Source organism: Saccopteryx bilineata, chromosome 5, assembly GCF_036850765.1.
Source record: "Saccopteryx bilineata isolate mSacBil1 chromosome 5, mSacBil1_pri_phased_curated, whole genome shotgun sequence".
Taxonomy (NCBI): Eukaryota; Metazoa; Chordata; class Mammalia; order Chiroptera; family Emballonuridae; genus Saccopteryx; species Saccopteryx bilineata.
This window is the reverse complement of record NC_089494.1, coordinates 207322417-207350383: the sequence shown is the minus strand read 5'-3', so window position 1 is coordinate 207350383 and position 27967 is coordinate 207322417. Positions and strand designations below refer to the sequence as shown.

General features: G+C 40.3%; 1 protein-coding gene across 1 annotated transcript in view; it reads left to right on the top strand.

The window, feature by feature from the left end:
• FAM47E (family with sequence similarity 47 member E) overlaps positions 1-13801 on the top strand; it is a 37623-nt gene extending 23822 nt beyond the window's left edge. Inside the window, exons 8-10 of the mRNA XM_066233081.1 lie at positions 10984-11061; positions 11588-11697; positions 13407-13801. Coding sequence (XP_066089178.1) covers positions 10984-11061; positions 11588-11697; positions 13407-13437 — 219 coding nt within the window. The 3' untranslated portion in view covers positions 13438-13801. The remainder of the gene's footprint in view (positions 1-10983; positions 11062-11587; positions 11698-13406) is intronic.
• The last annotated feature ends 14166 nt before the right edge of the window (positions 13802-27967 follow it).

Genomic DNA, 27967 nt, shown 5'->3' with positions numbered 1-27967 from the left:
GAGGCAGCACAGCAGATGGTTAAATCCTGTCCAAGGGGTCCTATACTACAATCTCTCCCTTCATTTGGAATTAATCCTTAAGGACTCCTATCAGGACAACTTTGGCAAATGGATGTTACTTATATACCTTCATTTGGCAAACAGTCCTTTGTCCACGTTACAGTGGATACTTATTCTGGATTTATAGTAGCCTCTGCCAGAACAGGTGAGGCTGCTAAGCATGTTATAGCTCATTGTCTGTATGCATTTTCTATTATTGGACTTCCTGATGTGATTAAAACTGACAATGCTCCTGCATATGGAGCAAAAGCATTTACTATATTTTGTAAACCTTTCATATTACGGGTATCTCTTAAAATCTTTAAAGTCAAGGTATTATTAAAGTGTACCCAGCAAATATTTAAGGTCAATTTAAAAAATATAAAAGGGGGAGTCATATCCTGGAACTCCTGCAAATCTACCTTATCTTTAAAATTTTTCTTTTGAATGCTGATGAACAGGAGATGCCAAATCTTTTTCTCCTGCAAACTTCTACCCTTTTTTATTTGATCCAGCTAATAACACTGTTTTGTCTTTTTCCAAATAGCTCCAGATATACAGAAAAGGTTTATATAGGTGAATGGGATCCTCAAACCCCTCAGCGAGATCTTCTGAGCATGGTTTTTAGGGTACCAAGAGGCAGAAAAAGCTCAATAGAGATCAGGTGAAATACCAGCTCTTGGGATACGCCCTTAAAGGCTCCAATGCCCCAAAGGGGTCTCATAGGACTCCATCTGGGCCCTGCTTCAATTGTGGAAAGGAAGGTCATTGAGTCAAAGCCTGCCAGGCTTACATGCCTTTGCTGTGAGGAAGAAGGGACACTGGAAGGTAGGCTTGCCCCTCACTCCTCTAAGGGAGGGTTCAGTCTCTTCCAGCCCTGCTCCAGCCACCTGTGACCTAACCTTGCCCAGCCTGCTGGGATTTGCCACTGAAGGCTAAAGGTGCCTAGGGCCACTGGCCCCATCTATGTCACTGTGGACGAGCCTAGGGTATTTCTTCCAAGTATTAGGTAAACTGATCTCATTTACACAAGGGCCACTTAACTATTTCTTGCCTGAATATTCGGGTTTTTTATTCTTCCCTCGAAGATCTCTGTTGTGGGTGTTGATAGTCCTAATTTCTGTTGCTTTGTTTAATATATAGTGTTTCCTTTATTCCTCCTGCCTCAATGCCCCACTCATATTTTAGGACCTACTCCTAATTTAGAGCTTCTTTTTTCATTTTTTGCCAACTTACAAATTACCTCTACCACCCAACTTAGTGTATCCCAAGGTTCTCCTCACCACCCCATGGCTGTAAAGCTCCAGGGAAAGGCCCCCTGGATTCACCTTTCCAGTTTAAAGAAAATGGAAGCTCCGTCTTCATACATGCTGCAGATGGCTTTTCCAGTCTACCTGAATCATTACCAGCTAGAAGCAGTGGTCATTGGAACTTGGACAGGAGCTGCAAAGTATAGAAATGTGACAACAATTCCAGTGCCATGCAGACTTTTCCTGGTTGTGGACTTTTCCTGGACTCCTGCTCCTGTGACAGCTCCTAATGGACTGAACTGGGGTTGGGTTGCATTTGCAGGGATTTGGAATGGTTTTGGTGCCAACTTGGACTTGGTGAACATGTTAAGGACATTTCTCTTTTATAGATTCTTGTTATATTGGCCAAGAATTTGCTTAAAGGCTTTAATCACTGTAATGTATTAGAATATTTGTTTGGGTATCTGTTAGCATTGGCTGTACTAATTTTGTGTTTATTCTGTATTTTTTCAGTCTGCCTCCAAATTAGAATCAGGGAAACTAGGAAATCAGATGAGTGCAAATCTCAGCATACAAATTAAAAATAAAAAAGAAAAGGGGGATATGTTGTGGACCATAAATGGCAAAAAGCCATCGTAGATTCAAGGCTTAGCAAAAGGCTAAGTTCTCACCCCTTCACCTCCATATTGGCTATGAGGCTGAGTACTTGCACCCACTTCACTTGCTTCCTTAAGTTGCTGGAAGCAATTTACTTGCCCTTCCTCTTCCTCTTTGTTTGTTCAGATGTTGGTTGATTTCACGTATGCATGGTGGGGGGATTCCTGTTTATGCCTTGGAAGAGTTCCTGTTTTAGCCTCAGATGTGTAACTTTGTATCAAGGACTTTCTTGATTTGCCTATGGCTATATAATAAAGCAAACTGGGGCTATGGGGCACTTGGATATTGCCATCAGCATTTGAAGAGTCCTCCTGGTCCCTTCCTTTTTTTTTTTTTTTTTTAATAATTTTATTTTTTTAATGGGGTGACATCAATAAATCAGGATACATATATTCAAAGATAACAAGTCCAGGGTATCTTGTCGTTCAATTATGATGCATACCCGTCACCCAAAGTCAGATTGTCCTCTGTCACCTTCTATCTTGTTTTCTTTGTGCCCCTCCCCCTCCCCCTTTCCCTCCCCCATTCCCCCCTCCCCCCGTAACCACCACACTCTTATCAATGTCTCTTAGTTTCACTTTTATGTCCCACCTACGTATGGAATAATGCAGTTCCTGGTTTTTTCTGATTTACTTATTTCACTTCGTATCATGTTATCAAGATCCCACCATTTTGCTGTAAATGTTCCGATGTCATCATTTCTTATGGCTAAGTAGTATTCCATAGTGTATATGTGCCACATCTTCTTTATCCAGTCATCTATTGACGGGCTTTTTGGTTGTTTCCATGTCCTGGCCACTGTGAACAATGCTGCAATAAACATGGGGCTGCATGTGTCTTTACGTATCAATGTTTCTGAGTTTTGGGGGTATATAGCCAGCAGAGGGATTGCTGGGTCATAAGGTAGTTCTATTTTCAGTTTTTTGAGGAACCACCATACTTTCTTCCATAATGGTTGTACTACTTTACATTCCCACCAACAGTGTATGAGGGTTCCTTTTTCTCCACAGCCTCTCCAACATTTGCTATTACCTGTCTTGCTAATAATAGCTAATCGAACAGGTGTGAGGTGGTATCTCATTGCTGTTTTGATTTGCATTTCTCTAATAGCTAAAGAAGATGAGCATCTTTTCATATATCTGTTGGCCATTTGTATTTCTTCCTGGGAGAAGTGTCTGTTCATATCCTCTTCCCATTTTTTTATGGGATTGTTTGTTTGTTTGTTGTTGAGTTTTATGAGTTCTTTGTATATTTTGGATATTAGGCCCTTATCTGAGCTGTTGTTTGAAAATATCATTTCCCATTTAGTTGGCTTTCTGTTTATTTTGTTATCAGTTTCTCTTGCTGAGCAAAAACTTCTTAGTCTGATGTAGTCCCATTCATTAATTTTTGCCTTCACTTCTCTTGCCATTGGAGTCAAATTCATAAAATGCTCTTTAAAACCCAGGTCCATGAGTTGAGTACCCATGTCTTCTTCTATGTACTTAATTGTTTCAGGTCTTATGTTTAGAACTTTGATCCATTTTGAGTTAATTTTTGTACAGGGGGAGAGACTGTAGTCCAGTTTCATTCTTTTGCATGTGGCTTTCCAGTTTTCCCAGCACCATTTATTGAAGAGGCTTTCTTTTCTCCATTGTGTGTTGTTGGCCCCTTTATCAAAAATTATTTGACTATATATATGTGGTTTTATTTCTGGACTTTCTATTCTGTTCCATTGGTCTGAGTGTCTATTTTTCTGCCAATACCATGCTGTTTTGATTGTCGTGGCCCTATAATAGAGTTTGAAGTCAGGTATTGTAATGCCCCCAGCTTCATTCTTTTTCTTTAGGATTGCTTTGGCTATTCGGGGTTTTTTATAGTTCCATATAAATCTGATGATTTTTTTCTCTATTTCTTTAAAAAACGTCATTGGAAGTTTGATGGGAATTGCATTGAATTTGTATATTGCTTTGGGTAATATAGCCATCTTGATTATATTTATTCTTCCTAGCCAAGAACAAGGTATATTCTTCCATCTCATTATATCTTTTTCAATTTCCCTTAACAATGGTTTATAGTTTTTATTATATAAGTCCTTTACATTCTTTGTTATGTTTATTCCTAAGTATTTTATTTTTTTTGTTGCAATCGTGAAGGGGATTATTCTTTTGAGTTCCTTCTCAGTTGTTTCATTGTTGGCATATAGAAAGGCTATTGACTTCTGAATGTTAATTTTGTATCCTGCGACCTTACTGTATTGGCTTATTGTTTCTAGTAGTCTTTTGTGGATTCTTTGGGGTTTTTGATGTATAGGATCATATCATCTGCAAAAAGTGATACCTTTACTTCTTCTTTTCCGATATGGATGCCTTTTATTTCTTTGTCTTGTCTGATTGCTGTGGCGAGAACCTCTAGTACCACATTAAATAAGAGTGGAGAGAGTGGACAACCCTGTCTTGTTCCTGATTTAAGGGGGAAAGCCTTCAGTTTAGTGCCATTTAACATGATGTTAGCTGATGGTTTATCATATATGGCCTTTATCATGTTGAGATATTTTCCTTCTATACCCATTTTGTTGAGAGTCTTAAACATAAAATTGTGTTGTATTTTATCGAAAGCCTTTTCTGCATCTATTGATAAGATCATGTGGTTTTTGTTCTTTGTTTTGTTGATATGGTGTATTACGTTAACCGTTTTACGTATGTTGAACCATCCTTGAGATTCTGGGATGAATCCCACTTGATCATGATGTATTATTTTTTTAATATGTTGTTGTATTCGATTTAGTAGTATTTTGTTTAGTATTTTAGCATCTGTATTCATTAGAGATATTGGTCTGTAGTTTTCTTTTTTTGTGCCATCCTTGCCTGGTTTTGGTATGAGGGTTATGTTGGCCTCATAAAATGTGTTTGGAAGTATTGCTTCTTCTTCAATTTTTTGGAAGACTTTGAGTAGAATAGGAACCAAGTTTTCTTTGAATGTTTGATAAAATTCGCTGGTATAGCCGTCAGGGCCTGGACTTTTATTTTTGGGGAGATTTTTAATGGTTTTTTCTATTTCTTCTCTACTGATAGGTCTGTTTAGGCTTTCTGCTTCTTCTTGACTCAGTCTAGGAAGGTTGTATTGTTCTAGGAATTTATCCATTTCTTCTAGGTTGTTGAATTTAGTGGCATAAAGTTTTTCATAGTATTCTACAATAATTCTTTGTATATCTACGGTGTCCGTGGTGATTTCTCCTCTTTCATTTTGGATTTTGTTTATATGAGTTCTTTCTCTTTTTTCCTTGGTAAGTCTTGCCAAGGGTTTGTCAATTTTATTGATCTTTTCAAAGAACCAGCTCCTTGTTCTATTAATTTTTTCTATAGTTTTTCTGTTCTCTAATTCATTTATTTCTGCTCTGATTTTTATTATCTCCTTTCTTCGGCTGGTTTTGGGTTGTCTTTGTTCTTCTTTTTCTAGTTCCTTAAGGTGGGAAGTTAAGTGGTTCACTTGGGCTCTCTCTTGTTTGTTCATATATGCCTGAAGCGATATGAACTTCCCTCTTATCACTGCTTTTGCTGCATCCCATAGATTCTGATATGTCGTATTGTCATTTTCATTAGTCTGTATAAATCTTTTGATCTCTGCACTTATTTCTTCTTTGACCCATTCATTTTTTAAAAGTATGTTGTTTAGTTTCCACATTTTTGTGGGATTTTTTTCCTCTTTTTTGCAGTTGAATTCTAGTTTCAAGGCTTTATGATCAGAAAATATGCTTGGTACAACTTCAATTTTTCTGAATTTGCTGATGTTGTTTTTGTGGCCCAACATATGGTCAATTCTTGAGAATGATTCATGTACACTGGAGAAAAATGTATACTCAGTCACTTTGGGATGAAATGTCCTGTAGATGTCTATCATATCCAGGTGCTCTAGTGTTTTGTTTAAGGCCACTATGTCTTTGTTGATTCTCTGTTTGGATGACCGATCTAGAGCCGTCAGCGGTGTATTGAGGTCTCCAAGTATGATTGTATTTTTGTCAGTTTTTGTTTTAAGGTCAATAAGTAGCTGTCTTATATATTTTGGTGCTCCTTGGTTTGGTGCATATATATTAAGAATTGTTATGTCTTCTTGATTCAGTGTCCCCTTAGCCATTATGAAATGGCCATTTTTATCTCTGAGTACTTTTCCTGTCTTGTAGTCAGCATTATCCGATATGAGTATTGCTACACCTGCTTTTTTTTGGATGTTATTTGCTTGGAGTATTGTTTTCCAGCCTTTCACTTTGAATTTTTTTTTATCCTTGTTACTTAGATGAGTTTCCTGTAGGCAGCATATAGTTGGATTTTCTTTTTTAATCCATTCTGCTACTCTGTGCCTTTTTATTGGTGAGTTTAATCCGTTTACATTTAGTGTAATTATTGATACTTGTGAGTTCCCTATTGCCATTTTATATCTTGCTTTCTGTTAGTTTTGTGTCTTGTTTGATCCTTCTCTTTCGTTTTTCTATCTTTTGTTTTTATTTGGTTGTATTCCATACATCTTTCCTCTGTTGCTATCTTTTTTATCTCATGTGCTTCTGTGGTGGTTTTTTCAATGGTGGTTACCTTTGAGTAATGAAAAGGGTCCCTACCCTGTTCATTGTAGCAAACTATTTTGTGAGTACTTTTGCACTCCATCGTCCTTTGCTACTGTTAATCTCCATCTTCTCCCCCTCTTTCTTTTTGTTGTTGTCACAGTTTAAATTTGGTTTTATTGTGTTCTTCTTGGAGCTTTTACTTGTGTCTCTGTTTTTTTTTTGTTCTTTGTATCTGATTGGAGAACCCCCTTTAGTAATTCCTGGAGTGAGGGTTTTCTGATGATAAATTCCCTCATCTTTTCTGTATCTGTGAATGTTTTTATTTCTCCTTCATATTTGAAGGATAGCTTTGATGGGTATAGTATTCGTGGCTGAAAGTTTCTCTCTTTCAGGACTTTAAATATTGGGGTCCACTCTCTTCTAGCTTGTAGAGTTTCTGCTGAGAAATCTGATGATAATCTAATGGGCCTTCCTTTATATGTTGTATTCTTCTTTTCCCTGGCTGCCTTGAGAATTTTTTCTTTGCTGTTGGTTTGTGTCAATTTCATTATGATATGCCTTGGAGTAGGTTTGTTGGGGTTAAGAAAACTCAGTGTTCTGTTTGCTTCTTGAATTTGAGGCTTTAGTTCTTTCCACAGGCTTGGGAAGTTCTCATCTATTATTTGTTTGAGTATGTTCTCCATTCCATTTTCTCTCTCTTCTCCCTCTGATATACCTATTATTCTTATGTTATTCTTTTTGATGGAGTCAGATAATTCTTGTAGGGCTATCTCATTTTTTTAAAATTTTGAGTCTCTTTCTTCTTCTCTCTGTTGTGCCTCAAGTTGCTTGTCTTCTATTTCACTAATCCTCTCTTCTATCTGACCTGTTCTATTAGCTAAGCTTGTTACTTCGTTTTTCAGCTCGTGAATTGAGTTTTTCATCTCTGTTTGATTTGTTTTTATAGTTTCAATTTCTTTGGACATATATTCTTTGTCTTCATTGAGTTGTTTTCTGAGCTCCCTAAATTGCCTTTCTGTGTTTTCTTGTATATCTCAGAGGATTTTTAGGATTTCTATCTTGAATTCTCTGTCATTTAGCTCCAAAGTTTCCAATATATTAAATTTTTTCTCCATAGATTTTTCCTCATCTAGCTGTGTTACCTCTCCTTCTTTTGTATCCATGATATTCGATTTTCTCTTCCTTAATGGCATCTGAGGGTGGTTTTGTTGATAGTATTAATGAGATTTAATAAAGAATAAAAAGTTAAAAAAAATAAAAAATCAAAAAGAGTTGTTTTTTTTAAAAAAAAATTAATAATGAAATAAAGAAAAATAAAATAATAATTTTTTAAAAAAGGAAATTATTCCCCCCCTCCTTTTTTCCTCTCCTCTCCCCTTTTTCTTGAGAAAATCTTGTGGTGAACTGTGAATTATAACAAATAATGCCTGTGATGGAGGTCCTGAATTGGGGAAAAGTAATAAAGGGGCAAAAAAAAAAAAAAAGAAAAAGGGGGGCGGTATGGACCCACAAAAAGCAAATAAGGAAAAAATTTGGGTCAAGAATAAAATGATTTGCTTTTAGGTGTTGGTGTTGTCTAAGAGTTATGATGAGAGGAATAAGAGAACAGAAAAATGGGGGGACAAATTAAAAAAATACTATTGTATTTAGTGGAACAAGAACTAGATAAAATGGAGAGCCAGGGATGGGAGCACTGCTAGTGAGTTAAAAAGGTGAAGTAAAAACCCCCAAAATGCCACAAACATAAGTTTGAGTCCCAGATAAGATAATTTGTTTGTTATTGATGTTTGAATGAGAGGAGATGTAAAGGAGAAAGGAAGAAACTAATATAGAGGGAGAAAAGAAAGAGAGAGAGAGAAAAAAAGAGGGAACCAGTAAAAGAAGAAAAAAGAAAGGAGAGAGAGAGAGTTAAGGGTTTTGGAGTGCAACCCTCATAGAGAGAAAGGAAGAGGAGAAAAAAGATAATGGGAGATGTAACACTTATGGGTAGTGTAGTTCAAGGAGAGGAGAGAGTAAGACCGGCAGAGAGTTAATCGGCCAAATTGGAGGAGGAAAAAAAGTATCAAGAATGAAGATAAGAGAAACAAACGAACAAATATAATAAAATGGGATAGGTTATAAAGTCTGCAGATTATTCTTGATTTTGAGAGGTTATCTTCTTGTTTTTTCTTTTCTCTCCCTCTTCCTGGTCGGTGACTCTGTACCCCAGGTTCTGCCCCTTTGGCACGCTCAGGTAGAGGTTTGCAGTTGATAAGTCTCTATGGCAATGTCATGTATTGTGCTTTAGTCTCATTGGGAGTCTAGGCTCATTAGCATTCATAGGCTCCGACAGTGAGAGAGTCCGTGTTCCTGGAGCCTTTCTCCTAGTCTTTCCTTCCTCAATTAGTAGCCTGATAATCCAGCTATGGGGTTGTTGCTGCCTCTGCCTGGATAGTAAGAGGTTCAAAGAGCTGGCAACTCCCCACTCTATTCCCACTCAGCACAGGGCTCTGGGTAAGGCTCAGTCAGTCAGAGCTGCTAGCATAATCAGGCGGGCTTTCCGCCCACTCAAAGACCTCTGGCTCTGCCACTCTGTCCAGTAACACAGGCGGGCACCCACTTCCGGGGTGCTTGGAGGAAACTCTCATTCACTATCTGCGCGCGCAGACCAGGATATCCGGCCAGTAGTCTCACGCTCTGAGTGAAACCCCCAACCGCATGGAAATTTGCAGCGCTGGAATTCGCTCTCGCTCCGTCCCCGTGCGCGGCTTTTGCAAGGCGCTGGGGCGGCCTGAGATTCCGCTTTTGCCCACACAAAGGCCCCTGACTCTGCCCCTCTGTGCGATAACATGGGCGCGCACTGCCGAGGCACTCGGAGGAATCGCTCACTACCTATCTGCGCGCACACACCAGGATATGAGGCCGGCCGCGTTTCCCTGAGTGAAACCCTCACCAGCACGGAAAATTTCCACCGTTGGAATTAGTTCTCGCTCCCTCCCGTGCGCGGCTTTCCCAGGGCGCTGGGGCTGCCCAGAGATTCTGCTTTCGGCCCACAGAAAGGCCTCTGACCCTGCCTCTCTGTGGGGCAACACGGACACCCACTTCTGGGGCTTAGGAAGAGATCTCTCGCCCACTAACTGCACACCAACCAGGAGAACGGGTAAAATGGCTGCCCCGCTTGTCTTTCTTTGTTTGGGTTTGGCGCGAGTGTTAGCTTGTATTGCCCGGCTTGCCACAGGAACAGTTTTTCCTCCGCTAGGATCTACGTGCCACAGCCTGGTTTGGCCTTTTGTGCGCGGCCTGGATGTATTCACCCCCTTTGCCCGCCTCAGTTTCTATATTCACAGTTACCAGAGAAAGCCGCCCTGTTTAGGTTAGTGAGGAAGGCGGAGCATTTCTTACTCCCTATTTCCTTCAGGATTTGGTTATATATTTAGCCAATTTTTCACTCGACCATACCTTCGGGTGTATTGTGAAGCATCTGGAGGCTCCAAGTATAGGTTTTTCTGTTTCTGGTTGAAGATCTTGTTGAGTTTTGGGGGAGATTTATCGGTATCGCTTCCTACTCCGCCATTACTCTGACGTCATCTCTCTTCCTTTTTTTTTTAATAAGCGTTTCCTTAATTCCGCACTGTTATTAGGAGCTGCGCTGGTCCACGGCAACCTCTTTTTTATCTATTTATTTATTTATTTATTTATTTATTTTTTGTATTTTTTCTGAAGCTGGAAACAGGGAGAGACAGTCAGACAGACTCCCGCATTCGCCCGACCTGGATCCACCCAGCACGCCCACCAGGGGCGACGCTCTGCCCACCAGGGGGCGATGCTCTGCCCCTCCGGGGCGTCGCTTTGTCGCAACCAGAGTCACTCTAGCGCCTGGGGCAGAGGCCAAGGAGCCATCCCCAGTGCCCGGGCCATCTTTGCTCCAATGGAGCCTTGGCTGTGGGAGGGGAAGAGAGAAACAGAGAGGAAGGAGGGGGTGGGGGTGGAGAAGCAGATGGGCGCCTCTCCTATGTGCCCTGGCCGGGAATCGAACCTGGGTCCTCCGCACACCAGGCCGACGCTCTACCGCTGAGCCAACCGGCCAGGGCCTATCTACTTATTTATTGAGAGACACTTTGATTATGTCCATGTTTTGGCCACTGTAAATAGCGCTGCAATGAATATGGGAGGTACATATATCTTTGCAAATAATGTATAAACCACGATATCACAATTGTTATTCTTCAGTTGGTTAGATTCCAGACATTTTAGGTCAGTATTTGTCTAATTACTACAATGTATGTCATATCCTTAATATAAGGGTTAGAAGAAAGTGTAGGAAAAGTGAGAAAGTTGTACACCTTTTGAAAGCCTTTACAGTTATTACCTTATGAATATAACCTACACACATATTTCCAAATGAGGGAGAGGTATATAATGAGGTGTTTTCTAGAGGGTCAAATGCTTCTAGTTAGGAAAGTATGAACTCAAGCTTCTGACTGTTGACAGCTTTTGAAAAAAATGTGGATCTTCTTTTAGGAGGAGTTATTTGCCAGACTTCATGGACCAGTTGCCTTTAAGGAATTCGTTCTGAGGAAGGGCTACAGGATGCCAAGAGTGAGTACAAGGTCATTTCAGCAAGACCTGCTGAGGGGCTCACAGCAGTTCAAGGGAAGGCGGCCACATCCTGACAAAATGAAAACACTTCTCTTCTGGGTGCTCACCAGGACCGGGGCCCCGGAAGCAAGGGCATGCTGTATCCCAGACCAGGGCCAAGATTAGGGTTCGGCATTTTTCTCTTTTTATTCTGCCTTTGTGGTTTCTGTGGTCAGAGGTGCTTTCTCCCCACAGATGCACCTGCCTTGGGTTGGGCCTTAATAGCACCGAAGTAAAAGGGAACCATGTACAGGGCTTGTGCCTTGCACACACTGACTGCTACTGAAAAACTGAATTTTCCAGGAAGTATTTAAGTTTCCTTTGCTTCCACATCTAAGGGCAAGTAGCTGTGCCTTGTATCATTAATGTCAGGCTCACGTGGAAATGGACCAGGGCGAAAGTTTACTTTCTGGGGGCCTGCCAGCGTCTCTGTCTTCTCCCTGATTTCTACTTTTACCCTTCTCCTCTCCCTCCCTTAACTGTGAAGCTGGCTCCATCTCCTCCTACTCCTACCTGGAGCAGAGCAGCCTGGAATCCTCCTACTCCTACCCAGAGCAGAGCAGTCCCCTTGGAAGATGACGACGACAGCAACAACGTGTAATGGGGTGCAGTGGGAGGCTGGCAGATGGGACCACAGAGGGGGAAGTTCTGCACCCAGACCTGCCCGGTCACCAACAGGAAGCCAGCTAGGCACGGGGCCAAGTCTGGAGCTAGTGAGAAGACCCGTGCTTGCCCAGTGTCCTCTGCATACACATCCCATGTTGTCTCTGAGGCCGTGCAGCCTAGATGGCCCAAGTTCCTGGAAATGGGATACAGAATTTCACTTTTTTTCCCAGTCATAGAATTAACAATAGCCTATACTTACTGGCAAATAAATACAGGATGGGGCAACATACAGTTGTGACAGGAAATACGGATTTTATTCTTGTATTATTAGTTACTAATTATTGGAATGATTTTCATACAAACAACTCTAAGCCTATTTTTGCTACACCCTGTATATTGACCAAGCTCAGATCCAGGCTGGTTTCAATGAAAATTAGGCCAAGTGAGGCGAGGTCTAAAGCACGAGGCAGAGACGGGGCAGAATGTCTCCGTTATATAACTGGGATGAAATTTCTCCTCTACCTCAGCAGCAATGACAGACCTACCAGATATATTTAATATACTTAACTGCATTTGTATACTCAGAATAACTACCTAATCCATATAAGGGTCACATAAGTATGTGTATATATCTTCATGTGGATGATATATAAAATATGCTTATATGTGTTTATATAATTGCGATTTTGTATATGATAATATATTTATGTCACATATGTAAATATACTTAAGCATAAGTATAATTATGTGATATATAAATGGGTCTATATATACACACATATATTCCTCTTGCTGTGCTATGTATCTATATTTATACATAGATTTATACTTATATATATCTGTATATATAGTCTATATATAATATAATTTTTTGTTCTCAACATTGTAATGACTAAGTTCTATCTTAACATTCTTAGGGGCAGAACACGATTTTTTCATTTAGATTTGTCCCCTGTAGGTTTAGCCCATTCTGTTAGTGAACACTGAGCTCAGTGTTGGGGAGAAGGAAGGCTGCCTGACATAGTGGCTGCATTCTCTCCAGAGGAAAGAGGGCCTGTCTACACCCGAGTCCTTCGTTCTTGCATCTCATATCCTCCACTTTAGTGATAAAGTTTCAACCAAGAGAGAGGAGGGAATCTATTACAGTGAAGTTTTTATATATGCACACACTCATATAATATCACACACACACACACACACATACACACAATGTCATCACTTATTAAAATTTATGTATGAGCATTCATTCTCTTTTACCTCCTATAATGTCTGTGTATGTATGTGTGTACACAGTCATATGCTACATGAGCATACACACTTATATACACATTCTAGTATCTGCTGCTGGGTCATCTGCTCTGTGCTTTACCATCACTTCATTATGTCTGCTCCACGGAGAAGAGCCAGGTTCAGTAGCAGGAAGGAGGAAGGAGAGCGCAAGGCTGTGCCGAGCTGGGCTGGGCTGGACTTGGTACCAAACAAGTGTAAATTAGATCTAGGTGTTTCTGATGTTTTCAACTACCTTCCAAAGTGCAACATCTGTTAAGGTCTTATTATCAACAGGAGATTTTGAGATGTATGAGGTTATATGTTACAGAGTGTGAGATTGTGAATTTGGGTATGGTTGTGGTTGTGGGCAGGACTGGGCAATATTTGTTAGCCAATCTAATTTAAGTTTCTCTCATCTTTTTTTCTTTCAGTTTCTTGAGAAGATACAAATCAAGAAGGTAGTATAAATGCAGGTGTAATGAGTCTCCTATTAAATAATTCAGCATAAAGAATTTGGGAAAATGATTAGATAGATTTTATTTACTGTATTATACTGGCTATTTTCCTCACTCACTCATTAAACATTAAAGAGAATTTGTGGTGCGTGTCCCACCATAGATGCACAGCTTCCCCTTGAAGATATCTGGGAATTTTATACCTAACACTTGTGAACATTTCACAATGGACTTCTGTTTTCGTTGATCAACATTTTATATACTTTTGCTAAATGTGAGGTCCATTCACACATAGTCTTTTTATATAGTTGTAGTATTTTCAATGTAATGTAGTTATACCAGGTATTTGTAAAAATAAATAAAACTATAAATAAAAGTATAATTATCCTTTGCTTTTTCCCAGAGTAGTATTTTCCTTGGTTTTGAGTGATTATGTCCTTTATTCTTTCTTTAGAATATAAGTTTGTTTCACTTTGAATTAAGCTTACTGAGGTCCCCCCCCCCTTTTAGGTGTATTAGTCTTGATAATAAATGTGTACCTGTAACATAAGGTCATAGATCATAAAACTTAATGGAAACTTAAGATGACATGTATTTCAAAATAATTTTTTAGTTATTTTTATTTAAAATGCTGAAATTAAGAAAATCAGAATACTGTATTCCCCCATATATAAGACACACCTTAATTTTGGGGCCCGAAATTTGAAAAAAAATGTATTACATAAAGTTATTGAACTCAAATTTTATTCATCATAAAATTCATACAACTCCTCATTACTGTCAAAACTCCCACCCATTAGCTTGTCCTCATCTGTGTTTGATGATGAATCGCTGTCTTCAACAATGAGCGCAAACACAAGTGCAAAAAAGCAGGAAACACAAATAAAAAAACTACAACCATTGTATAAGACACACCCAGTTTTTAGACCCCAAATTATTTTTAAAGGGTGCATCTTATACATGGGGAAATATGGTATATAGACTAACAAAAATAATGTAGAAAATTTAAACAATTCCTAAGGAGTCAACAATAATCACTCTCCACTCATTGGAATATATCCTTCTAGAACTTTCCCTATGAAACCCATGCTGGACAAATTAATCAAATGGAATTTATTAAAAAGATATTGGGTCTCAACGTTTCATCAATACTGCATCTGTCTTCAAATAGAATATCTCTGGATGACGAACTCCCATCTTCCTGCTCTGTCATGATCCCATCTCCATAATCTATATGCCGAACTAACTACTTTACAATTAGTTCTGCGAGTGAGTCTTTACTATACTCACTGTGAGGCTGGACACATTAGGGTGATGGAATACATGATAGTACCAGTGAACCCCATATAGTGAGCTTATTGCTGTAAAATTAGTTTCTTAGCAAGGACCAGTGTTGGGTGCAATCCCAGGTGGTGAATAAGCATTCCAGAAAGCTGTGACTCTTGATGTATGCAGAAGTTTGTTCAACAGGAGAGTAAACCCAAATCCAGAGTAAGTTGTTATTCAAATAAAGCCACTTTTCCCTGACGTCTTGGATGTCTTGGTTCATCATGTTTGGAACTTACATGAGCCCCAAAGGGAGATCTGCTTCCCCTGCAAGCCCAGTGGCAACCAGTTCTACTAGGCCAGCTTGGGCAGGATTTTGACTTGCAGTCCCAGGATTCTGACACTTAAGTGCTGAGCAGGAGATGGCAGTGGCAGTGGTTGTGCGGAGAGAATCCATTTATTTTCTTGGCCCCATTATTCCTGGCTTTGGTACATTCAACCCTGATTTACAGCAGGGATTCAAGTTTTGTTTTAATCGCTGGACAAGTATTTGTTCACCAGTAACAGTAGCCAGATCATCTTTGGTGAGAAGTCCAAGTTGCTGAAGGCGCAGACAGCTGCATTTCTGCTTTTGTGCCCACTCTGTCCATGAGATCACTAGGCAACATCAGAGTGCCTAGAGAAAGAAGCAAGGCTGACCAACACACAGAAGATAGGCCAAGCTCTCCCCTAACTACTGAGTGCTTCCTGTTCCGTGGAGGCCTGTGGGTGGTTATTCACATAGAATCCAATATCCTCATGCTCTGGATCCAGTTGAGAGATCCCCTGAATACCTTTCTCCCAATATGCTTGTCATCAGCACTACATTCTTGATCCTTCCCAGATTCTGTCCGTTGAGCTAAACCAGCCACTACTGTCATAGTACTTCAGAACACTTTTTCTTTCAAAGTACTCAACAGGGCGAAACACTTAAAATTTTGTCTGCTGGAAAATTCTCTTCTTAGTTGTTCTTCAGTCTTTCCTTTAGTTGGGCTACACTGTAGCCCTGGTGGGCAAACCGTGGCTCATGAGCCACATGTGGCTCTTTGGTACCTTGAGTGTGGCTCTTCCACAAAATACCACCTGTGGGTGCTACCTCGATAAGGAATATACCTACCTATATATAAATAGTTTAAGTTTAAAAAATTTGGCTCTCAAAAGAAATTTCAATCGTTGTACTGTTGATATTTGGCTCTGTTGACTAATGAGTTTGCCGACCACTAGGCTACAGTGTTGTGGCGGGCCACCTGTGCTGGTGCCATCACATTGTGCCAGTTGTCTGTTTTATCCCCCGGACTTTGAGAAGGTCCCAAGGTCATCTGTGTAGGCTGAAGAAGAAAAGTTGTGTGGTAGGAACGATGACACCATACCGTTTGTTGTGTCTTCAGTTCCTGATTACACCCAGTGCTATATGAAGGACTTCCACCTGATCATGAGCAGCACTATAATTTGTAGTTAAACATGGGGACTTTGGAGCAAAGGGCTTGGGTTCAAATGAAGCTCTGCTAGTTATGAACTATATGATTTGGGGGCAAATTGCTTATCTCCTTTCTGCTTGACGGTTCTCAATTGGGGATAATAGTAATAGCAGTACTATCTGCCAGAATTGTGGGGAGGCTGAAAGGAAATGTTACAAGTAAAATGCCCAGCACATGTGCATACATACTAAATGTTAGTTGACGTTGTGGCTTGGTGGGCCAGGTGACCTCAGGTTATGATGAATACCAGTTGCTTGGTTACCTAATGTTTGATGAGCAAAGTTCTGTATTTACTAGTGCCATGCAACAAACCAAGATTGGTTTCTCCAATAAAGAACTGTTCTCTGCTTCAAAGTTCACAGCTCAGCTGACATCCCCTGGGACCTGTGCTCTGATTTGCTTTCTGGACCTGCCAGAGCAGGCTGTGTGCCACAGGTCCTCCAAGCCCGCTGGATTCACTAGGTCAGAGGGCAGAGCTTGCTGGGCCAGCTAAAAGCTTTCTTTTGCTTCAGGCTGCCCTCAGAGCTTGGCAACCTCTTGGATTACTAAAGAAAAGTGTTGACACAGCACATCTAAATGTGGCCTCCAAAATCCAAAGAGAAGTGGAAGTAGCACACTATTCTAGGTTACCTCCGATACCCAGATATAATAGGTATAAATTACCACCAGAGTACAGAGAATAGCAGAAAGTTGTTAATTACTGTGGAATGATGACATATTGAGTTTTTATCACCTTTGGTTTTCAAATGATTTATTTAATTGTAAGACTATTTAACAATGGCTGTGTTTACCAACCAACTTAACTAAATTCCTGTAAATTTAACATTTAGCCTTTGTAGGTGATAAAAGCTGTCTTTAGCACATTATTGATAGTAGGGTTCAAGGCAATGAGGGATGTTAGGGGTAAAGAGTGAAGATAATTGGCTTCCCCAACACCTGCCAGGTTATTTCCACAAAGGTCATTGCAGAGTTTCTATCAGGGTGGGAAAGCCCCATGTCCAAGGGAGTAAGAAGAATTTCTCTGACAAAGAAGGCTGTATATCACTTCAGGTAATATTATCATCTTAATATTAAGTCTTCTAATCCATGAATATGGGATGTCTTTTAATTTATGTGTAAATAAATATATATTTTTTTTCTTTTTCTTTTTTCATTTTTCTGAAGCTGGAAACGGAGAGACAGTCAGACAGACTCCCGCATGCACCCGACCGGGATCCACCCGGCACGCCCACCATGGGGCGATGCTCTGCCCACCAGAGGGCGATGCTCTGCCCATCCTGGGCGTCGCCATGTTGCGACCAGAGCCACTCTAGCACCTGAGGCAGAGGCCACAGAGCCATCCCCAGCGCCCGGGCCATCTTTGCTCCAGTGGAGCCTTGGCTGCAGGAGGGGAAGAGAGAGACAGAGAGGAAAGCGCAGCGGAGGGGTGGAGAAGCAAATGGGCGCTTCTCCTGTGTGCCCTGGCCGGGAATCGAACCCGGGTCCTCCGCACGCTAGGCCGAACGCTCTGCCGCTGAGCCAACCGGCCAGGGCCCAATAAATATATTATTAAACTTTTTTAGTTTAATAATTTAATATCATTTCACTCTAAGTATTTTTTAGTTGTATCCCACAATTTTTCATATTTTTTACATTTATTTTTAAATTTCCATTTTGATCTTTCTGACTCATAAATTGTGTTTTATTTTATTTTCAAATAAATGCTTTCAAATATGTTACAAATATTTAACTTAATTGTATTCTGATCGGTGTATATGAGTTAAATGATACCAGTTGTGATGTGTTAAACTTGCTTTTACAAAGTTGTACATATAATTTTGTACATATCTTGAGAAGAATGTGTTTTCTCTAATTGCTGGATGCAGAGTTCTACCTATATCCATTTAATGAAGCTTTAATTTATTGGTACTCACTGATTTTTTGGTCTGTTTGATTTATTACTGAGAGTTGTAGTAATATCTTCTTAATAGTTATGAATCAATTTCTCTATGTGGAGCTATCAATTTTTCTTTATATTTTAATCTGTTTTGAGATGCGTATGTTTAGAATTCTATATCTGTCTAGTGTGTACATGTGTGTTTGTGAATTAAACCTTTTACCATTATGCATATTATTAGTAATCTTTATGTATCTCTAATGATCTTTTTTGCCTTAATTGTAATCTGATACTAATCTAGTTAAATCAGGGTTTTTTTTTAGTTGGTATCTTCCTAGTAAATCTTCCTTTATACATCTCTAATCAATATATTTATACTCTTCTCAATTAAATAAAAAATTAAATATTTCATAAAATTCCATTTTTGTTCATCTCCACTAAGTAGATGTTCTTGTTAGTTTATACAATCCACTTTTCAAGAATGGTGATATAATGGGTGGGGCAAATGTACGTTTACAGTTGTATGTGAAACTGAGTTTTTCTTTTATTATATATTAATTATTTTATTATTTACTTGTATTACAACTGCAAATCTTTTATCCACAACTGTATTTACTTTTTTTTTTAACATTGTACTTTATTTCATAATATTCTTTTCCCTTCTACCTGAAGTGCAACCTTTAGAATTTTCTCTAGTTTTGGTCAGTTGATGATACATTCTGCCATTTTTTGTCTGAAAATGTTTTTGAGCCCTATTATTGAAAGATAGTTGTACTAAATATGAAACTAAAAATTGATCTTTTCACTCAAACCTTGACTACTGTTTTTGGCTTCAATCATTGCTTTAGAAATTAGCTTTTAGTTTATTTACTTGTTCTGTTCAGTAATCCATCTTTTCTATTTGGCTACCTTTCTTTTTTTGCAAAAGAAAGAAAAAGAGGGAGAGACAGAAAGCATCAATTTTTGTTGTGAAACCTTAGATGTTCATTGATAGCTTTCACTTGTGTACCTTGATCAGGTGGCTCCAGCCAAGCCACAGTGAGCCTAGGCTCAAGCTGGCAACCTCAGAGTTTTGAATACGGGTCCTCAGTGTCCCAGGCCAACATTCTATCCACTGAGCCACAACCTGTTCAGGCTCTATTTGGCTACTTTTAAAGTCATCTATTTGTCTTTTGCAATCAGGGTAAAATACTGTATAAGATTTTATTCTTATTTATCTTACTTGAGGTTAATTGTTCTTCCTGAAACTAGAAATTTGTATCTTTAATCAAGACTGGAAAATTTCAGCCAAATATTTTCAAATATTTCCTCTTTGCCATTCTCCCTACACCCTTTTTGGAAATGTGATTAGAAGAATGCGAGATGTTCTTTCTCTTTCCTCCATAGTTCATACTTCTTCGCTTCCATAGTCTCTATTTCTTGCTTTACTATGCTCTAGGCATTATTCAGAGCTACTTCTGTTTACTAATGTTCTCTTGAGCTGTTCTAATTTATTTTAAATGAGTCCACAGAGGTTTTTTGTTTGTTTTTTTTGTGACAGAGACAGAGAATGTGACAGATAGGCACAGATAAACAGACAAGAAGGGACAGATAGAAAGAAAGGGAGAGAGATGAGAAGCATTAATTCTTCATTGCAGCACCTGAGTTGTTCATTGACTGCTTTCTCATATGTGCCTTGACTGGGGGGTGTACAAAGGAGTGTATGACCCCTTGCTCAAGCCAGAGATCTTGGGCTTCAAGCCAGTGACCTTTGGGCTCAAGCCAGTGACCTCGGGGTCATGTCTATGATCCCACCCTCAAGCCAGCAATCTTGTGCTCAAGCTGGTGAGCCTGTGCTTCAGCCCGTGACCTCCGGGTTTCAAACCTGGGTCCTCCGTGTCCCAGTCCGATGCTGTATCCACTGGGCCACCGCCTGGTCAGCACTATTTTTTTTTTAAATTTTTTTAATTTATTCATTCATTTTGAGAAGGGAGGAAGGGAGAGAGAGAAGCATCAACTTGTTTCACTTAGGTGTTCCATTTACTTGTGCACTCATTGACTACTTCTTGTTTGTCCCCTAATGGGGGATCGAACCCACAACCCCTGGTGTGCCGGATCAGTGCTTTATTCAAGGAGCAACTCAGCCAGGACTCCACAGAGTTTTTAGTTGCAATAATTATATATTTCTTTCTATAACTATTATGTGGTTTTTTTATCCAATTTTTCAAAAATTGTTTCTTACACAGTACATTGCTCATATTTCCAATTCCCTCTATTATTTCCTAAATAATAGAGGGCACTTTAAGCATGCTTATTTTATGTAAACTTATATGCCTATACAGAACTAATCATATTAGTTATATTCTGCATCTGAACTTCCAATACATGAAGTTTCTATAATCTGCTTTTTTTTGTTGTTTCTACTTACTTTAGGCACTGTGTCTTCTTTTTCATGGATTTTGTTAGTTTTCTTGGTGAGTTCATGCCTGTTTTGAATTTACCTGTAGAAAATCTGTGAGTACTGAACTGACAGTAAGATTGTCTAGGGCCTAGACTCTAGGCTCAGCAGAGTCCCACAGGGATGATGTAACACATTGTCCAGATGTAGAGGGTTTCTGCTAATGCAGGACAACTTCATAATTTCCCAGTTTAAAGGCCTAGGTTTTGGGGTGGAGGTTATGTTCAAATGCTTTTTCTGGAATGTATGTGAACTAAGTTTTGTGGATTAAGTTGTAATATACTACAGAAGAGTAATTAGTTCTTGAGTGGAAAAGATAAAAGAATATTTTTTGGCGATCTTGTTATAGGTATTTGAATAATCTTATTTGGAAACAAAATGGTCACACTCCCTGGCAATAAAGCTAGATAAACATCTGAAACATCATCACCCTCATTCTGAAATAATATCTACTCATTAGAATACTACATATAATTCATTTTGTCTTTGTATTTTAAAAGAGAAAGAGAGAGAGGAAGATAAATGTGAGATTTCCTGAGTAATGGTATGATTAAAGTATAGAGTGTGGTGAAATGAAAAGAATGTTAGTTGTCTCCTAACAGATATGGAGACAAAATTACTACGTAGAGCAAATATCAGCTTGTGAGGATACAAAAGTCATGAAAATAGGTGCTTTGTTCTTAATTCATGCAACAAACACTGGAAACTGAGTACCAAGATAACAAGAATCAAGTCTTTTTGTTCTTCTCCATTGTGCAGCGCCCCAGTGCCCAGCATGGTCATAAGAGAAAATAGTTGTTGAAAGAGTACCTACCGCGTGCCAGGCACAGTACCAGGAGCAAGATGGACATGGCCCTTACCCTCAGTCTTAAGGAGGAATCCTACTTCCTCAAAGTAATTAAGTTTGAATTTGAAATCAATCAAATATATCAAAGATAATAAAAACAACTAACCAGCCTTTTGATAACGACAACATGTGTACATTTCTCATTGATAGATCCTATAACAACCCTTTAAAGTAGTCAGGGCAAATACACCAATCCCCAGTTCCCAGCTGAGATGATAGTACTCAGCAGTTTCTGAGGGGTCAGTATTGCCAGCACTGTGTTAAATGCTTTACATTTATTAGCTCATGGAATCCCCCAATAACCTTAGAGGCAGACACTATTATTTCCCCCATTTTCAGGCTAGGAAATCAATGAAGCTTAAAAACGTATGAGGAACTGTGCCCAGGAGTGCACAATTATGAAGTGGCAGAGCGAGGATTCAGCTAAGGTGGCGGGGCTCCAGGGCTCTCCGCTGAGCTCAGAGAAGGCAGCTGAGCTGTGAACACACACACACAAGTGAAGATGCTGAAACCAGTACCTCTCAGGGTACCCTCAATATGGTCCAGACATTTAATAGATTCCCAAAGGTGGAGCTAATTTATTCCTAGAGAGTCTGTAAATGAGAAGACATCTTTAAATGACTACAAAATTATTCTGCCATGACAGACGCAATTTAAATACTGCAATTTGAATAAAGGAGAATGTTTTGCTGCTATTTTCTGTGAGAGCAATGCTCAGTACAGGTATTTAAATCAGAGACACTCCAGAAGTAGCAAGAGAACTTAGCAAAACCAAAGCATCCGCATGCAACCCATATATATATACATGGCTTCCGCCTCCCAGTGCCAACCGGATGGTAATTTCACGGCTGGTTGTGGGTTATGACAGTGGTCCCCAACTTTTTTTGGGCCACGGACCAGTTTGATGTTAGAAAATATTTTCACAGACCAGCCTTTAGGGTGGGATGGATAAATACACAAAATAAAATTATGCAACCGGTGTAAAAACTGTAGTATTTTTAAATATAATTGTCAAACTTACGATATTTATTGGGCTAAGTTAAAGGAGGAACGAGCATGTCCTCATTATTCAGGCTGTATTTAAATTTGTTATTCTGACAACGTTTCATGTCTGATATCAATATGTAATATGATAGGTTCAGGCTCGCTACCAATCATGATCCTATGACAATAAAAATAAACATGAATCCACTGTGTACTCGTATGCAACTTTATTAGAAGCATCCTCTTAACATCGCACCAACAACATAACATTAGTAACATCCTCTCTGCCTCCAAACACTTTCCAGTCACTATGGTAACATTTAAACATACCTTAAAAATAAGATGCAACACAAAAACAAATATAAAGTGCATGAAAAATACAACTCACCATTGTTATGAATATTGTAAGTTAAGGGTTATTTATTATAATGTTTATATAGAATGAGAGATAGTAGCCTATCTCTCAACAACCATAACGCTAAATCAGTGGGAGCCCTGAGCTTGTTTCTCTGCAACAAGATGGTCCCATCTAGGGGTAATGCAGACAATGACACCCGAAGTGTGTTGCTTATGTCCAGTCTATTCCGTAATTTTGTTTTGGTTGCTGTCATTGCAGAAAATCTCGCTTCACACAAATAGGATGTCTGAAATGGTAACAGGGTTTTTAGTGCTTTTGTGGCAATCTCGGGGTATTCTGCCATGACTTTAATCCAGAACACTGGCAGAGTTGTAGTCTCGAACATATTTTTAAGGCTGCTGTCATTTGTGATCTCCAGTAGTTGATCCTCTTCTTGCATAGACACGCTGGATTCACCTGGTTTGTTGACAAATGGATCACAGATCCATTCCTTGGCAATTCGTGGGTCTTTTGTGGTTGGGAAGTAGCATTCAAATTCTTTTAAAAGCAAATACAGGTGATCGTGCACCAGCTGGGACAATGAAGGCTTGGGCTCAGTCTCTTCCAAAATTTCCGCGAATGTTTGAAACATGTCAAATATACCCCTGTTCACGCGTCGTCCTCACAAATCCAGTCTGGCTTTAAATGCAGCTACTTTATCTGCCAACTTTAAGACAGTTGTCATTTTCCCCTGAAGTGACCTATTGAGTTCATTGAGGAGGTTAAATATGTCGCACAAGTAAGCGAGTTTTGCGACCCATTGCTCGTCACTGAAATGTGCTGCTAGCAGTGACTTTTTTTCTGAGAGAAATCTCTGCAGCGGCTCTCGTAATTCAAACACTCTGGCCAGGGATCTCTCTTGGGATAACCATCTTATTTCTGTGTATAAGAGAAGGTGTCTGTGCTCCGCATTCATTTCCTCACAGTGCTGCTCCAACAGGTGTGAGTGAAGGGCGTGTGCTTTGATGTGGTTAATAACTTTAACGACATCATTCAATATGCTGTTAAATTCCGGTGGTAAATTTCTGCTAGTCAGCATTTCCCTGTGAATGACACAATATGTAGACTCGCATTCAGGTGCAACCTCCTTAATCTGAGTAGTTAAACCAGCCATCCTTCCGGTCATGGCAGCAGCTCCATCTGTGCAAATGACGACACAAAAAGACCATTTCAGTTTTCCTGATATATAGTCATCCAGAGATTTAAATAGTTCTGCGGCTGTGGTTCTGGTTGGCAATGATAGTGCACATAACATATCCTCATGCACATCCTCTTGATAAAGATAATGCACGTAAACAAGTAGCATTGCCTTGTTGTCAATATCTGTAGATTTGTCATCCTGGAGATGAATAAATACCATGGTGATTTATTAATCCTTTCCAACAATTGTGATTCAATGTCCTCTGCTATTTCCTCAATGCGCCGTGTGACGGTGGTAGCCGAAAGAGGCATCTGTGCTACCTTTTTAACCGCAGCCTCTCCTAGAAGTTCACGACAAATGTCTTTAGTGGCTGGAAGGATCAATTCTTCACCAATGGTGAATGGCTTCTTAGCCTTAGCAATATGATTGGCCACCAAGTATGATGCTTAGTGCACTTGCATTTATTGATGTAGTGGCCACCAGTAATTGTTTCTGTCCTTCTTGTTCATGCTTTTTTCTTTTGAAATACTCAGAAGACTTGTCTTTTAAAGTAGGGTGCTTGGTCTCCAAGTGACAAAGCAGATTTGAAGGCTTCACTGCCTCATTACTTAGCTGGTCGCCACATATTGGTGAGAGAGAATCACCAGTTGCGATAAATCCATACTTCAAGTAGGACTCCTGGTATTGTCTGTTAAATGAAGCCTTCTTTTTCTTCGAGGTCGTAGGTTCTTCATCTGTCTCCTCACTGGCCCTTTTCCACTTCACAAAAAAACTTTCGATGGAATTTTGTTTTTCACTCGTTTTGCTAGTTTATGGTTTTAATTTTAGCGACAACGTATCATGTGACCGAGACAAGTGTCAGGAGTGAGTCTTAGATGGATGTAACAGAGGGAATCTGGTCATTTTTAAAAAATAAAACATTGCTCAGACTTAAATATAAATAAAATGGAAATAATGTAAGTTATTTATTCTTTCTCTGTGGACCAGTACCAAATGGCCCACGGACTGGTACCGGTCCACGGCCTGGGGGTTGGGGACCACTGGGTTAAGGCAAAAGAATCAAATAATGCACAGGCTGCAAGAAAGTCTGGAAATCAGCAGTGACTACAAAGCCGTGTGCAGCCCACGACTGCAGAGCCTGTGATGCCAGGCAGCAGTTCCAAGACCTCCAGGAAAACATTTCAGGCTAAAAGGGCGTGTCACCATTAGACATCAGTCTATTCCTTTCCTTCTTTTTCCACTCTCTCTTTCTTGCTATCTCTCCAGTTGTCTTCTACATTCTTGTCTTCAACAAACATTTTTTGAAAACATGGTGACCAAAACAGACATGGCCAAGTCTATGGTAATTTCAGTGGGAAGGTGAAAACGCCTTTTGAACAGATTCAAACATAATCAGACCAAGGACTTGGTACTCTCCCTTCCTTTGCCATGGTCCGGATTCCAAGGACCTGAGACACCCCCGCGGCGTAGAGGGTTGAGCGGTGCAGGGGTGCTTTCCCGGGAAAAGGGGGCGTCCCAGCTCCGCATGCCAGGTGCGAATGCGCAAAGGGCCTGGCTGCGTGGTCTCCTAGCCACCAGAGAGACCAGAACACACAATCGCCGACAGCTCTACGCTCACTGACGGAGCCAGTGCGACTGTGGAGAACCGCCGGCATGGGTTTCGGCTTACTGAGAAAAGTGGGGTTGGCAGGAACTGAAGGCTCTCATAAACTCTGTGGGTGCCCTGTGGGAGTGCCTAGTACCCGTCTCCGCTGGAGCTGGGGTTGAGGTGAGGTGGAGTGGGGGTGGGCTAGAAGTGGCCTAGGGGTGTGCCAGGCTAGGCTGCAGACCACCTCTATTTTTTTTCGAGTCCCAGCCAGCACCTAAATGATTATAATGTAAAATAACCAGCGCTCGACGCTGTTCATCGCAAATGACATTAATTTTCTGTTATCTTTACAACCAACAGGGAATGTGTAATAACCTATTCTAGATGGAAAATGGTATCCCGAGTCCTCTGTGGAGACTCGCTTAGCACATTTCACCCTTCTCTGGATTAGCCAACTGGATCCCTTGGGAGGAGTCTACTGCACCTGGAGCCACTGACCACCCAGAGGATGACTGTGGCAAGCTGAGCCTGTGTATGTGTGGCTGTCTCTTGTACTGGGGCATTCTGCTGCCGTTTTGAATCCATGGTGGGTGTCATGGGTACAGGACAGGAATCCAGGGCTCTTTGAAACTGTTTGTCTTTGCTGATTCCTTGAGCTGATTATGAGGATGCAATTCTGTTCTCTTGGAGACTGGACCATGAGGTGGTAAAGACCCCAAAGTCTAGATTCAGGAAGGCTGGAGTCCAAGGCCAGTGCTCCTCTTATTTACAAGGTGACCAAAGGCAAGTCACTGGCTCCCTCTGGGCTCAGTTTTCTTAACTGTATAATGGAGAAAATAGAATCAGTTTTATAGAATTGTGTGAGGAATAGCTGACATCACACACGTAAAGCAGTTACTGTCACATAGTGTGCACTGTGTACACATTAGCAATGGTGAAATCTTTTGGAATATACCTTTTTGCCCATTATGAAACTTTGTTTTGAAATATTTATAGACTGGAAATAAAATATGGACACTGAGTTTCCTCACTGGGAACATTGAACTTCTTTTTCCCTGAAAGTCTACCAGCCTCCTTTGCCTGTGGCATTTTTTGGTCAAGAACCCAATGGGGCTGGGAGAATTGTTCGTCTTCCTGTGTCACTTAAATCTGGTGTCAGGAGGTGTCCCTAAGGAATTACAACTGATGAGTATAAGGCATATGAGAAGCTGAAAGGTGACGGGGAAAATTTACCAACTTGTCAGGCTAGAGTTGGGTAGCAGCTGTGTTCTATCACCATGGTCCGGACATCTTTTGGCTTTCAGTTAGTTCCGTTATCCTCAGCATATGCGTCTAGTGCTTCCATCTCGAAATGGTTTCCATACCTACTGGCATGGAGTCTTCCAAAGAAGAAGGGGGAAGGTGTAGTACACTGCAAGTGGCAAAAAAAGCCTTTGTAGATTCGAGGCTCAGCAAAAGACTAAGTTCTCCCCCCTCCATCTCCATATTGGCTATGAGGCTGAGTATTTGCACCCACTTCACTTGCTTCCTTAAGTTGCTGGAAGCAATTTACTTGCCCTTCCTCTTCCTCTTCCTCTTTGTTCAGATGTTGGTTGATTTAGTTTATATATGGTGGGGGGATTCCTGTTTATGCCTTGAGAGAGTTCCTGTTTTTGCCTCAGATGTGTAACTTTGTATCAAAGATGTACTTATTTGCATATGGCAATATAATAAAGCAAAAGGGGCACTCGGATATTGCCATCAGCATTGAAAGAGGCCTCCCAATCCCATCCTTTTTTCTTAATAAGTCTGTTTTCTTAATTCCGCACGGTTCTCCCTCAAGATCCGGAATTATGAGCCTCACTGCTCTGCGCAGGAAGGGGCAAAGTTGACAGGGCACATGCCAGCTGACTCTGTCTTTTAATTAAGTAAATACAGTTGACCCTTGAATAGGATAGAACTGCACAGGTCCATATATATGAAGATTTTTCTACAAATATAGCCATTCCTTCCTAGCTATGGATTTCACTTGTACAGATTAAAACAACCACAGATAGAAAACAGTATATTCTCATTCTTAACTGCAGATCTAAAATACTGTTTGTATCTGCAGTTGGTTGAATCCACAATGCCAAGGGCCTCTTAGAGAGTCAAACATCCTACATGGGTTTTCAAGTGTGCAGGGGTCGGTACCCCAAATCCTCTGTGTTGTTCTAGTTAACTATGATAGTTTTACCAGTAAACAGCTCATTCATCGGACCGCCCCTAGATGGTAGGAAGCCTAGAAAACTCGGTTGGGCATTTCAACATTGAACAAAATACAGAACAAATTTGTGAGATTTAAGGAAAAGGAGCCAAAAGGATATTGGGCAAGAAACTAGTAGTGCCTGCTAGCCCACGCCACCCTGCAGTCTGTTCCCTACACAGTGAGCACGACAGTGGCTCAGCAAGGTGCACTCCTCTGCAAAGCCCCCCAGCGACCCCTTCTCCTTCAGAGTAAAGACC